General features: G+C 57.0%; 5 protein-coding genes across 5 annotated transcripts; 4 read left to right on the top strand and 1 right to left on the bottom strand.

Annotated features, from left to right (window-relative positions):
- Nucleotides 1–274: 274 nt before the first annotated feature.
- On the top strand, nt 275–2,019 carry JN550_013216 (uncharacterized protein; the record flags this gene model as incomplete). The annotated part of the gene is made up of 2 exons (XM_049311778.1): nt 275–459; nt 531–2,019. 2 exons carry the CDS (start codon nt 275–277, stop codon nt 2,017–2,019), a joined length of 1,674 nt encoding a protein of 557 aa, XP_049164816.1.
- A 1,684-nt stretch (nt 2,020–3,703) lies between these two features.
- JN550_013215 (uncharacterized protein) lies at nt 3,704–4,338 on the top strand (the record flags this gene model as incomplete). The annotated part of the gene is made up of 4 exons (XM_049311777.1): nt 3,704–3,766; nt 3,817–3,889; nt 3,937–3,988; nt 4,149–4,338. 4 exons carry the CDS (start codon nt 3,704–3,706, stop codon nt 4,336–4,338), a joined length of 378 nt encoding a protein of 125 aa, XP_049164815.1.
- A 1,703-nt stretch (nt 4,339–6,041) lies between these two features.
- Nucleotides 6,042–6,464, top strand: JN550_013214 (uncharacterized protein; the record flags this gene model as incomplete). The annotated part of the gene is made up of 1 exon (XM_049311776.1): nt 6,042–6,464. The coding sequence occupies one exon, from the start codon at nt 6,042–6,044 to the stop codon at nt 6,462–6,464; it is 423 nt and encodes a 140-aa protein (XP_049164814.1).
- Nucleotides 6,465–6,969: 505 nt separating this feature from the next.
- JN550_013213 (uncharacterized protein) lies at nt 6,970–10,234 on the top strand (the record flags this gene model as incomplete). The annotated part of the gene is made up of 9 exons (XM_049311775.1): nt 6,970–7,037; nt 7,115–7,277; nt 7,369–7,536; nt 7,604–8,273; nt 8,331–9,208; nt 9,261–9,379; nt 9,431–9,510; nt 9,585–9,744; nt 9,877–10,234. The coding sequence occupies 9 exons, from the start codon at nt 6,970–6,972 to the stop codon at nt 10,232–10,234; spliced, it is 2,664 nt and encodes an 887-aa protein (XP_049164813.1).
- An 887-nt stretch (nt 10,235–11,121) lies between these two features.
- JN550_013212 (uncharacterized protein) lies at nt 11,122–12,997 on the bottom strand (the record flags this gene model as incomplete). The annotated part of the gene is made up of 4 exons (XM_049311774.1): nt 11,122–12,444; nt 12,569–12,648; nt 12,711–12,772; nt 12,936–12,997. The coding sequence occupies 4 exons, from the start codon at nt 12,995–12,997 to the stop codon at nt 11,122–11,124; spliced, it is 1,527 nt and encodes a 508-aa protein (XP_049164812.1).
- Between the last annotated feature and the right edge of the window lie 985 nt (nt 12,998–13,982).

Here is a 13,982-nt window from a genome sequence, read left to right as displayed (position 1 = left end):
CTCTCTCATGACTTTTGATACTTGACGGAATCGACAGCGACGCACACCTCCCTTCCCTTCTCTCCATTCTCACCAGGGCCGCCAGGGCCTTCATAGACTGGCCACTATAAATTTTCCACCCGCCAACAGTCTGAGGGTTGCTGAGATTCGACTTCCTCCACCCAATGGATAGATAGGCGTAGACGCAGACGCAGACGGCCTGTACTACCCCCAAGCTACACCAGCACACCTCGGTACACTCGGATTCCCTGGCCGACGGCCAAGAGACAGCAGCATGGCCGAGAGAACATACCCGCTCCTCTCGAGGAGACAGATAGAGGGCATGATTGCCGAGGGCAAGTGCATCTTTATCCTGAACCAATATGTCGTCAAGGCCGACCCTTGGCTGCCCTACCACCCGGGCGGCGACAAGGCTCTCAGGCACATGATCGGTCGAGATGCCACCGATGAGATTACCGTGTAAGTCCTCCGCTGGCTCCGACCGCCGTGCCGTGTGCACCCGTGTTCCTGACATCCTTGGTTTTACGCAGTCTACATTCCCCCGAGGCGAGACAGCAGATGAACCGATACCGCATAGGAAGGATAGAGGGAAGGTGGACAAACTTCATACCTCCTATCCAGGGCGGCAATTTCAGAGCCCTCTGCGCTGGCGTCGACGACACCGAGCAGGAAGATACGCCCGGGTCACCTCTCGAGTCAGCCGTTACCTCAAGCCACACCAGCTCTCGCGATCAGTCGCCAGTCTTCGACGACAGCGATGAGGCCACTCTGCGACGCCGTCGCGTCCCACGGCCGCCCTCAGTCTCTTCCGTATCCTCCGCCGACGAGGACGACGGCATGACCTACCTAGACTCTCAGACCAAGGAGAAGATCAGCCTCGACCTGGATAAGTACCCGCCCCTGGACCCTTGCACCCAGGATGCCATTGTACAAAAGTACCGCGCCTTGAACGAGAGAATCAAGGCTGAGGGCCTCTATCAGTGCGACTACAAGTCATACGCCATCGAGATCTCACGCTACAGCCTGCTCTTTGGCCTGACCTTTCTGTTTCTGCGCTGGGGCTGGTATGTCTGTAGCGCCCTTTGCTTGGGTGCTTTCTGGCATCAGCTCGTCTTCTCTGCCCACGACGCTGGTCACATGGGTATCACGCACGACTTCCACACCGACACGGTCATTGGCATCGTCATTGCCGACTTTCTTGGCGGCTTGTCCATTGGCTGGTGGAAGAGGAACCACAATGTACATCACGTTGTGACCAACTCGCCCGTGCACGACCCGGATATCCAGCACATGCCCTTCTTCGCCATCTCTCACCGCCTGCTCGGGAGCCTGCGTTCCACATACTACGACCGCATCATGGCGTACGATGCCGCGGCCAGGTTCTTCATCCCCATCCAGCAGTATTCGTACTACTTCATCCTGCTCTTTGGCAGGTTCAACCTCTACCGACTCTCCTGGGAGTTTCTCATCCTGGGGCTCGGACCACGCAAGGGCCCTGCATGGTGGCACCGCTGGCTCGAGATCGTCGGCAACATCTTCTTCTGGACCTGGTTCGGCTACGGCGTCGTTTACAAGTCGATCCCCACCGGCTGGGACCGTTTTGTCTTCGTCATGGTCAGCCACATGGTAACTGCGCCTCTCCATTGCCAGATCACGCTCTCTCATTTTGCCATGAGCACGGCAGATTTGGGACCAAAGGAGTCTTTCCCGCAAAAGATGCTTCGCACCACTATGGACGTCGACTGCCCCCAGTGGCTGGACTTCTTCCATGGCGGTCTGCAGTTCCAAGCCATACACCACCTTTACCCGCGAATCCCCCGCCATAACCTCCGTCGTACACAGAAGCTCGTGCAGGAGTTCTGCAACGACGTCGACATACCGTACGCACTCTACGGCTTTGTAGGTGGGAATCAAGAGGTCATCAGCCGCCTCGCTGAGGTTTCCCGACAAGCCGCCATTCTGGCCAAGTGTCAGAAGGTTGTCGCAAGCAGCGACGACCCCCTCAGTCATGGCCATTGATTCTTGACGAGGTACCATGATACATCTGCGTACTGTGTCCGTAGCGTCTTCATAGACCGTGTTAGAGTTAATTGGGAACAAATGGATCTTTCCGTAGCCGGATATCTCTGAAGAATTTCCACCCCCCTAGAATTGATCCCCGCCACATTGGACCACCTAGATCAGGATTTATTGCGCATCCCGAAGCCGTTCGCAAGATTACCGATGCAAAAGATGCATCAAACCAACGTGGCCGCGCGAGCTTGCCATCCTCGGCAAGGACCAGAGTTGGCAGGGTGTGCTGCAGCCTACTATGGAGACCGTTCATGCATCTTGGTTGGTAGGCAATGATTGGTTGCATGAGCACGGGCAACACAAGGATTCTGGCGCCCCAGCTACAATACTGGTGGTAGTCCATTCACCCAAATCCATGTCAGCAACTGACTTCCCAACATCAAAACCGCCTCAGTAACATCGAGTTTGCCAGGCACGCCCCTGTGTAGCGTGACCACTTCTCTTCCATCAAGATGCCGGAGGCGAGAGATGAAACATGGCTTCGGGCTACTCGAACCCTGATTCTCCCTCGACCCGGGGCCAAATCCGACATCCACTTAGGATATGGTATTCTGCGGTGCCCCCAGCTTGCTAAGCAACCCCTTCGTGATCCGGATGCTGTTCCAACCCCGTAAAGACCTTTAGAACGCTTGTCAGGGCTGGAAACATTCCAAATCGGTGCAACGGACGTGCCAAACTCCACTTGGGAGTTGGGGCAACCTCACAGGGATGGACGAAACCAGCTTTGCCTGTTCCAAGATGCACACCCACCACGTGACGGTTGTCATGATGACTGGAAGTACCAACCCAATCTCTAGCTACATGTCGAACTACCTGGATCTGGATCTTGTCGTAAACCCACTAACGCCCCCCCCCCCCTCCCCCACGGTTGTAAGCATTCGGTAGTCACATGTGGATCTCGTGTAGTTCTTTACCATTCCAAGCGCAAACGGTCGTGGTAAACGGAGCGCATATGTAGACCATTCATTCCTTAGCTTGATTATCGATAGTTTTTTCTCTCTGTTATACCGAAGTCGTCGCGTCACACACGGCGCGCAGTACTTCTCCTTGCTGTCGTATAACAGGTGGTGGTCTGCAAAGCTCCTTGGCGAGCCCTTCTCTAATCTTTCTGATCCAGTGACGATGCCCAGAAGGAGACCACGTCCGCCCGGGGCCCCATTTTCCAGGGCCGGGATCCTGGTTCGTTCGGAGACGTAGTCTCAGGACGACCGGGGCGCTCTTCGGCATCTGCCCGTCATCACATCTTGTTTGGCAACCAGGGCGATGTACAGCATTAGCCACCACCGTACTCACGGGGTTATGGTGACCTCTTTGCGTTGCCGGAGAATGCGAGACTGCCGTCGGAAAAGTCAATCGGAGCCGCAGAGGGGCAACTGTTAGAAAAAACGTCGATAAATCCGTGAATCGCAAGTCAGCTACATCGGTGCATCGCCTATAAGAGCAATCTCGACTATATAATGTCCTCAAGCGCATGCTAAGCCCAGATCCATATATCAAAGTCTGAAAACTCGAAGACTATCATCCCCCCGAGCTAGGTGTACAGAGCTCACTCGACCTGCTGGCCAGCATCTGTGAATTCTGTCTAGTTTGACGAGTTCCCTGACATATTCGGTGCCCAACTTCGTCTGCCATGCCACCACGGGATATGGACGCCAAGGCAGCTGAGAGAATCGCTCGTGCTCGTGGCAAGAACGTACGTCGAAACGTCCCAGTTGGATGACCATGACATAGTGACAATCTCAGGACCCCTTTGCTAAGCGTGCCGTCATGACCGCTCAAAGCCACAGAAACCAGGCAACAGAGAGTAGCCCGCAAGGTTCGTGGAGGAATGCCGACTCCAAGCAGAGTAGCAGTGACGCACAGAAGAAGTGATGGGAGGACCCAAGGAGACTGGCGAACCGCACTGGTCAGAAAGGTGACACAGCAGATATCAATCTGGTTGGCGCTTGTTTCGAGAGCTTGAAAGACGGGCCAGCGGAAGGGTTACTTTGCTGCACCAGTCTACTACTGTGTTGGAATATTCTTGAGTATATCGAGTTTTTCATCTAATAGATTGATCTCACGATACTCCCTAGACCTCAAGAACTTGGATCCTCGGAAATGTCCAAAAACAGACAGGTTACTTATGCAGAGCTGGCCAAGAATGAACATACCCATGACAGGATCATCGTCATGGGCACCCTGGACGCCACCCCCATGAACAGCACTGGCTGCCTGGCGACGGCCTCCGACTCCCCTACCGCACGGCACCGCAGCAACACGTAGAACCTTGCATCGTCGGATCACCAGACCTCACACCTCACTTACTCGGACCCGCGAAGATAAGCAACATGACGAGGATGCCGGCTTCCGAAGCGTCGCACACTCGAGCCCCAAGGTGATAGAAGAAGGTGGTGTGATAACAATAGCTGATACAGCTCTCCAGCAGAGTTCAACATATGTAACCGAGCGAGTGTGCGATCTGCTGAAGCCTGGAGACTCGTATCTATGGTATGAGGAAATGACGAAGGGCAGTGGAGTATTCCAAAGTGTGCTCTAGATGCCGTCTACGTAAAGCTGTTCCCCGCCCCTCCTGTCCATTATGGGATGCGATACTGCATAGCAGAATCGTCGTAAAATTCGCAATGATTGAAATGATGATGCGTGCTTGTCGACCGAGGGCAGAGAGGTGTGCTCGGGACAGATTGTCCGCCGACTACATCCTTTGCAATCCTGGTGGCGGAAAAGGGGGGCAGGGGAGATACGGCCATGTGATTGATAAACTGCATTGATGGCATAGCCCTTTAAGGACGCCGCAGCTGCGTCGTTGTCTCCTCTCCCTCGGTACATGGGCCAGTACCCAATGACAGCGGTGTGCTTGATCAAACCAACACTAACTCCTCTCGGCACCATTACGAAGAACCTGTCTAGGTAGATACTTGAATTGTAGTAATAAGCTCATGTCTAGCCTGTAAAATATCTGCTATAGACAGTTTCCACTAGCTCGAGGACCCCGTTCATGGATCTGGATGTAACAGGACACAGAGGTCTGGATGCGCAGTGCAAAAATTAAGATCTGCCTGCCGCTTCTTGCTCGGGATTGGGTACGAATGGGAAGGGTACTTGCAGGATCGGGCAAGACCAGGGCCGGCCCGCTCGGGTCAGGCACTGACATCCAATGGTATAGCAGAAGAAGACCCAGGCGGACAAGGAAGATAGAAGTGGGCATGCTAACATGCGTCTTGCAGGCCGAAGTGACGAGATGACCAACTTGACAAGAACGCGGTTGGCTGGAAGAGAAACGGTCCAGTAATTACTATCTATCACCTCGTCAGGGCGTGCCCTCACCGCACCCAGGCGTGGAGGCATACATGGTATGCATCCAATACCTGGTTATACGATGAGGCAGGACTGCACTGGTGCAAAACGCTGCATGACCAAGCCCGGCCGGACATGTAGACTGAAATAAGCCAGGCGTCGACAGGGGGTTATCGACTTGCATACACGATCGTGCAGATCCAATGTGTAGGAGCAAAGGCCGCTCGGCCATTGGCGACATTGAATGACCATCGATACAAGGACCACATGCAACAGGTGTAGGCGTCCAACGCGCCCCGAAGACGGCTAACGGGATACGGGCCAGCCTTTTGACTGGTACGGAGTCTGCCCCAGGAACAGGGTGGGAGTACTGAGCTATCAGGACTGCAGCCTGACATTGGGTCTTGTCAATAACTAGTATCAGGATTTCTTGGTCTTTCAGCAAGGACGTTGCAGTCGACAACCAAAGTGAGAGGAGCTCAGGGATCTAATCCGGGGGGGAAACGACACACACCGAGGCCCGCGACCTACGTAGAGTTCTGGGCTTGTTCCGAATGCAGCACAAGGAGCGAACTCTGGCAGAAGATGATACATGGTGTGGGTGGTAGGCGCGAGCTTCCATGCCGGCTACTATTGGAGTTCCACTACAATACTCTCCCGCTCTGCTCAAGATGCAACCTATGGAAGGGAGAGAGCGCACGGGGTGCGTGTTCTGGGAGCCAGAGTCGTGCAGGCCCCCGTCTTCCACCGTCCAGACAACACTAACTTGGACAGAACAAAGAATGAAGGCTTGGGATGGCACGGCTCACAACGAGTTACCGCAACGAGGAAGCCGATGCATTGGCTTACTCGTAGGGCAGAGAAGGATCGATGAGAACCGGGCGCCGGCTCTATCGTCCACCAGGCCCCAGCTCGGCCCCAGCTCGAGAGTCGAGCACGGTGGTGCGTGCAAATGCGATGCAATGAATGGGCTTGCCCCAAATTCCGATCCCATGCTCGGTTCTGAGGCCGCCGCGCTAACAGCAAACGGGCCTGACGGCCCACCCCCCGACCCCCACCCTGCGAAACGGATTGCTGGACTCGCCCAGCACTAACAGCAACCCTAGCGCGCCGTACTGGTGCCGTGACCTTCCAACCGTTTCCCCGGCTGCTCCGTCGGCCCAACGTTTTCTGGGCAAGGCAGTTGTACGGTAAACCCCTGCGGCCCTCCAGGGCTAGACAGCGTATCAGGCGGCCACCGTAACACTGTGACTACTGTACTGTACCCGCTGCTGTGCATCGTACACAGTACGTCCGGGACTCGGTGACGCCACACCTGGAGCGCCTCCTCCGTGCCCCATGGGCTCGCATCCCTGTTTCCGTTACCATCAGCCTCGTCTCGACCCAAAGCTTGGGCTTGCGGCGGAACGTCGTCCATCGCGACGCTACATCGGCACGAGCCTCCATCGGATTTTGCGTGTCTCGGGCCTCTAGGAACATCTTTGGCCGACTTGCTACTGGACCTGCGGCCCGTCGTCGGTCAGCGCCTTCAATTTCTGCAGTGCAGCATTTCCCTCCCCGCCCCAGCATGGTGGCCGCGGGCTGCGTTTCTGATTCGTCATGGAGCCGAATGTTCAGCGCCTTTTGAACGACAAGCTATACGACAAAAGAAAGGTCGGCGCCCTCGAGTATGTCTATCCCGCTCGGTGGCCCACCCCTCCATCCGTCCGCGTCCGAGTCGGCTCAACTGACCTGCTGTCTCCAGGTTAGAACGGGTGATTCGTGATCTCGTCACCGTCAAGGACTACTCCCGGGTCCAGGCCGTCCTTGACCAGCTGTGCAACGAGTACGCCTACGCTGTTCATCAACCGCACGCCCGCAATGGAGGTCTTATCGGTCTGGCTGCCGCCGCCATCGCTCTCGGTTCAGTGAGTGACGCTTCTCATCTTTCTGCTTCCCAAACCTGCCACGGGGCTGTCGGTGGGCTGATTCTTTCCCTGTTCGTTCCCCCTCTAAAAGGAGCTGCCGAGATATCTGGAGGTCATCGTGCCACCTGTGCTAGCTTGCTTCACGGACCAGGATGCACGCGTCCGATATTACGCGTGCGAGGCCATGTACAACATAGCCAAAGTCGCCAAGGGAGAGATCCTGCGCTACTTTAACTTCATCTTCGATGCCCTGTGCAAGGTAAGTCGGCTCTCTCAACTAGCAAGCACATGAGAGAACCCATCTAAACTCAAGCGCGCTCTCCTAGCTGGGTGCGGATTCCGAGCTGTCGGTCAAGAACGGGGCAGAGTTGCTGGACCGATTGATCAAGGATATCGTGTCCGAGTCTGCTGCCACCTACGTGTCGGTCCTGGAGAGTCCAGCGTATGACGACAAGGAGTTGGACTCGCTCGATGACCACGCGGAACCTCCCACCGCCTTCTCCCTGCCCAAGTTCATCCCACTGCTCAAGGAGCGGGTCTGGGTCCTGAACCCCTTTACGAGGACCTTCCTCGTAGGCTGGATCACCCTGCTAGACTCGATCCCGGATCTGGAGCTGGTCACCTACCTGCCCGAGTTCCTCGGCGGCTTGTTGAAGTTCCTCGGTGGCCACAATCCTGATGTCCACGCTGCCACCCAGACTTGTCTGGACAAGTTCCTCAATGAGATCAAGCGGATTGCCCGGGTGAAGAAGGGCCTTGCCGACAGCAGGAAATCACGTGCCGATGGGAAACGGAAACGGGAGGAATCCGTAGATAGCGGCAGCATGCGTTTAGGCCCAGATGATATGGAAGAGACCGGGTCTACTACTGTCGCCGACGACGATGACGACGACGGCGAGGTCAGCAGTGAGGACGACTGGGTCCCTGGCCAAGATGTGCAGATCAACTACAAGGCCATCTTGGAGATTCTAACCGCCACTCTCGATTCTCCCCTAGGTGAGTTGGGTTCGACGTTGATAGCACCCCCAGTCAGTCGCGTTGACGCCGTAACAGAGGAAGACAGCCTGCAAGAAAGTCTACGTTGGATCATTGCCTTCCTTGACATTTGCCCCGAAGAGGTCCTCCCTTTTACCCCAAAGATACTAGCCCACCTGCTGCCCGCAATGGCGAGCGGCATGGAGCCAATTCGACAGGCGGCTGCCAGGGTCAACACGTCGCTGATGGAGTACGTTGTGTCGCTGTCTGACGAGCCCGAGACCAACCACAACCACCAAGCCTCTCGGGCCCCCACCTCCCTGGCCGTCGAACGACCAGACGGCGCATCTAGTACGCGTGCCTCTCTTTCGAGTTCGAGAGAGCTGGAGATGCGAAGCCCGACGCCGGCACAGGGCCGACACACGCCCGCGCCGTCAGTCAGCCCGCAGGCCGACCTCGACTACGCCGCAGCCGTCAACTCGTTGACCCTGCTCTTCCTCAACGATCACGAGGCTACGCGCGTTGCTGCTCTGACGTGGCTCATCATGCTTCACCGCAAGGCGCCGCGGAAGATAGTTGCCTTCAACGACGGAACCTTCCCAGCCCTTTTAAAGACCTTGTCCGACCCAGCCGAGGCCGTGGTGACCAAGGACTTGCAGCTGTTGTCCCAGATCTCCCGCAATAGCGAAGACGATTACTTTTCAAACTTCATGGTCAACCTCTTGCAGTTGTTCTCGACAGATCGAAAGCTCTTGGAGACGAGGGGCAACTTGATCATTCGCCAGCTCTGCACCACGCTCAGCGCGGAACGCATCTATCGTATATTGGCCGAATGCATAGAGAAGGAAGAGGATCTCGAGTTTGCCAGCATCATGGTACAGAACCTCAACAACAACCTGATCACGGCGCCCGAGCTTGCTGATTTGAGAAAGCGACTGCGGAATCTCGACACAAAGGTAAGAGGGAGCCGCCATAAATGTTCGAGGGCTGGCACTGACCTTCTACCAGGATGGGCAGACCTTCTTTGTCGCCCTCTTCCGTTCGTGGTGCTACAACGCTGTGGCTACCTTCTCGCTATGTCTCCTTGCACAGGCGTACGAGGCTGCCTACAACTTGCTGCAGATCTTGTAAGCGCGCACCTCATGTGACCTTGACCAACAAATGCTGACGACGGACAGTGCCGAACTCGAAATGACAGTCAATATCTTGATCCAAATCGACAAGCTCGTCCAGCTGATTGAGTCGCCCGTGTTTACCTGTAAGTTCGCCGCCCCTTCTCTCTCCACATGGCGCGGATATTTGCAAGGATGAACTGACGCGTGGATGATGGAGACCTCCGCCTTCAACTTTTAGAGCCGGAAAAGTACCCGTATCTTTACAAGTGCCTGTACGGGTTGTTGATGCTTTTACCCCAGTCCTCTGCATTTGCTGCACTCAAGAACAGGCTCAACAGCGTGAGCTCGATTGGCTACCTGCACATAACACCTCGACCGTATGTAAACTCCCCCAACACACAAGGTTCTCATTCGCGGCAAAGCTCCGTTGCCGATACCGTCTCCTCCTACCAGAGCCACACCCCTCGTTCCAAAAGCGTTCATGACACTCATGCTTTGTTGTCTCCTAGCTCTGCCACTACACCTAGTGCTTCTAATTATGACCGGCCAAACCGCCTGAAGGGCCCCGGGCGGGAGGAGGGCCTGATACGCTGGGATCAGCTGCTGGAGAAGTTCAGGAGCGTCCAGGACAAGGCGAGGCGTGCCCAGAGGCTGGGGGGCGGGCTGGACGAAGGACCGGACTTTAGCGAGCTGCGTATGGAGGCTCCGGGCTTGAGGGACCCGTCTCGGTCGAACCAGGGGCCGCCGGTGCCCCAGAAAGATCCTGCGCCTGCGCCGTCGCCGGCACCGAAGAAGGGAGGGCTGGGCAGGCCGTTTGGACGGCTCGGCGGGGCCGTCGCAGGGAGGGGCAAGAGACCACAGGCCTAGATGAACGAGTAATATCGCTCTCGACCTTTGGGGCCTGCCTATTTACCTGCCTTTCTCCTTTGGTCTCCTCTATCCCACAAACAACCACTTCTCCGTGTTCAGAGGCTTGGCGACAACGGCAGCATTTCCTGGGAGTATATGGCATCAACTAGCATCGGGATGATTTCACTGGTTCGGCCAATGGCCTTCTGTAGTTCGGTTAGCGTAATGAAGCCAATACATGCGTACTATATTTGTTTCCACACATGATGACTTATTATCATGACCAGGCCGTGTTCGGGCATGGCATTGACCGCTGCTCTTGTCATTGAGTACGAGGAGGCAGCAACCTGTGTGACATATCTGCTCGGTTTCCCATCATTATGTATCGTTGACTGCCACTTGCCTAACGGGTGCACGTTCGAGGCAGAGTGGCCGCAGCAGACTCGGGTGGGCTATGTGGCCAGTACGCACTCTTCTTGAACCAGCCATTTCCCATCGAGTCAAGCGCAGGAGTGTGCAGGTGTACCTCGGACCCTTGTTCGGCATTTTCCAAGTATGCGTAGTTCACGGATTGATCGGATGTCAAAAAGCTCCAAGCAGAGTCTTCTACTCAACAAAAGAGAAAAAAAAAATTTCAGGTCGATTATCGCCCATCTATACCCGTTCCTAATGACACAATAGTTTTCTTTGGGAGCAAGACCCCCGGTCTCGGCTCGTCTCGGGAGCACCAAACCCGGTAGGCAGGGACAGAAGAAGCGCCTCGCATCGTCCTCATGCTAGATTTTAATGTACACCTATACACCAATGCTCTGCTTTCGCTCTGCTCTGTGCTCTGTGCTCCATGCCGATGACCGTTTCCCCCTCAGCTCCCCCACCGTCTGTGAAACATATCCCGACCGAGCCATCTAGAAGTGGATGGCCTTGGAGTAGGTGGCCATGGCGGCCTCCTTGAAGGCCTCTGCCAGAGTGGGGTGGGCGTGGCAGGTGCGGGCAATGTCCTCGGTCGAGGCACCGTACTCGAGGGCCAGGGTGGCCTCGGCAATCATCTCGCCAGCGTTGGGGCCAATGATGTGGCAGCCCAGCAGGCGGTCGGTCTCGGGGTCGGCCAGCATCTTGACCATGCCGTCCGTGTCGAGGTTGGTCTTGGCACGCGAGTTGGCGCTGAAGGGGAAGGTGCCGATCTTGTAGGGGATCTTCTTGTCCTTGAGCTCCTGCTCGTTCTGGCCGACCCAGGCGACCTCGGGGTGGGTGTACATGACCGAGGGGATGACGCCGTAGTTGACGTGGCCGTAGCCCTTCTTGATATACTCGATGGCGGCGACGGCCTCCTCCTCGGCCTTGTGGGCCAGCATGGGGCCGAAGGTCACGTCGCCGATGCAGCGGATGTGCGAGGCCTTGGTGCGGTACTCGGAGTCGATGACGACGCGGCCGCGGTCGTCGACCTCGAGGCCGGCGTTCTCCAGGCCGAGGCCGGCCGTGTAGGGGCGGCGGCCGATGGCGACGAGGACGACGTCGGCCTCGAGGGTCTCGGGCTTGCCGCCCTTGGCCGAGTCGACCTCGAGCTTGACCAGCTCGCCCGAGCTCTCGCCGCTGACGACCTTTGTGCCGAGCTTGAACTCCATGCCCTGCTTCTTGAGGAGCTTCTGGGCCTGCTTGGCGATCTCGGTGTCCATGCCGGGGCCGCCGATCTGGTTGAGGAACTCGACGACGGTGACCTTGGCGCCCAGGCGCGACCAGACGGAGCCCATCTCGAGGCCGATGATGCCGCCGCCGATGACGATCATCTTTTCGGGGACCTTGTCGAGGGACAGGGCGCCGGTGCTGGTGATGACGCGCTTCTCGTCGATCTCGAGGCCGGGGAAGGGGGTGGCCTCGCTGCCGGTGGCGATGAGGATGTTCTTGCCGCGGACGCTGGTCTCGCCGCCGTCGGTGAGGGCGACCTTGACCTCGTGCTCGTTGGCGAAGGAGCCGGTGCCCTTGATGTACTCGACGCCGTTCTTCTTGAAGAGGAACTCGATGCCCTTGGTCAGGCCGGTGACGGAGGTGTCCTTGGCCTTCATCATGTCCTTGAGGTTGAGCTTGACGTCGCCGACCTCAATGCCGCGGTTCTTGGTGTCGTGGAGGATCTGGTGGTAGAGATGCGAGTTGTTCAGGAGGGACTTGGAGGGGATGCAGCCGACGTTGAGACAGGTGCCGCCGAGGGCGCCGCGCTTCTCGATACAGGCGACCTAGAATTGTAACCGTAATGGTTAGCGACGGCGAACAGTCCGGATCAAAGCATGTGTATGTGTGTGTGTGGATATATATATATACATATATATCTCTCTCTAGCGCGCGCGGGGAGAGTGTTACCTTGAGGCCCTCCTGTCCGGCCTTGATGGCGGCGACGTATCCTGCCACACCACCTCCGATGATGACGAGGTCCTTCTCCTCTGCGGATGGGTTAGTGTCTCTCGTCCCGGGGCAGTTGAGGGCAGAAGGTGCGGCTGCATACCGGCTTGCGAGGCGTAACCCCTTCTCCATCGCGATAACGGGCTGGTGGTGACTGTGGGAAGACTGGAGGCGAGGGGGGGTCAGCAGACGATCTGGCGATGGTGAAGCCCCCGGCGGGCCCCTCGACGGGGAGCAGCGGGCACAGCCCGTAGAGGCTGCACGCGTCTGCTCGGCCGGGAAAGGGTGGCGGCACAACGCAGCAACGCACGGGAGAAGCAGGACTCACGATGATTGTGTGCGGAAGCCGGAGCGGACGGCGGTCCGCGGTATTAAACGGCTGGCCATCATGGTGGGCTTGTCTGGGAGAGATGGGGAAGAGGGAGAAGGATGAGGATGGAGAGGGAGGGCAGTCTGTCAATGCGAACAGCGAGTCGAGATGAGAGACGGGAGACGGGAGACGGGAGACGGGAGACAGAAGACAGACGAGACGGCGGGTGGATGCCGCGGATCAAGAGAACGGGGCGCGAATTAAAAAATAGAGAGCGACGACACGATGGGGCCTTCAATTGTTCTGCGGAGCTTCCATTGGGTCGCCCACGCCCAGCTGGGCCTTCCGGATTGGCGGTTCTGGCTTTGGCTTTGGCTTTGGTTTTGGTTTTGGGCCCTGGCCCTGGCCCTGGCCCTTCTGAAATTTTGGGAGGTCCGAGCTGCAGGTGGGAAGCCCACCCCAAAAGCCCCCCAAAAGCCCCCCAAAAGCCCCCCTAGGCTGGCGGTAGCAGCAGCAGCCTTAGGTAGCCTTTTGCCAACTTGGGTGATGGCCGGTACTGCTCACTCCCTAGGTAGGTACCGACTGCGACCGGGCCCCAGAAGAAAAAAAGAACGGGACAACAACCTGGTGAAAGCCTCGACTTCCATTGGGGCAGCGGGAATCATCTTCTCGCCCTCCGTTCCCTGCTGCGACTGCTGTCCTGTCCTGTCCTGTCCTGTCCTGTGTAGGTATCATCATCCAATGCTCCGTACCCCGTACCCCGTACCCCGTATCTAACCTAGGTGACTATCTAGTTCTCAGCACGTAGAAGCACGATTGGGTCAACAACGACAACAACACAGACCAACAACACAAAGACCATTCCCGCCCCCGGCAGAGCTCGGAAAGAGCCGGCTCAACGCGGACTGCTGCCGCCGGCCCCGGCCAATGTCCGACGACATACCGTGTCGGCTATGCACCGTCTATCCTCATCCTCATGTAGTTGATGACCATCGTTCTGTCGGCTCTACAAGCTGGACAGATGGCATTGCATCGTTCGCTCATTCATTCTTGCACGGCAGTCTC

This window comes from Neoarthrinium moseri (genome assembly GCF_022829205.1).
Source record: "Neoarthrinium moseri strain CBS 164.80 chromosome Unknown scaffold107_Wmoseri_CBS_16480, whole genome shotgun sequence".
In the NCBI taxonomy this organism is placed as follows: Eukaryota; Fungi; Ascomycota; class Sordariomycetes; order Amphisphaeriales; family Apiosporaceae; genus Neoarthrinium; species Neoarthrinium moseri.
Note: the sequence above shows the minus strand (reverse complement) of the source record. Positions and strands in the feature narration are given on the sequence as shown.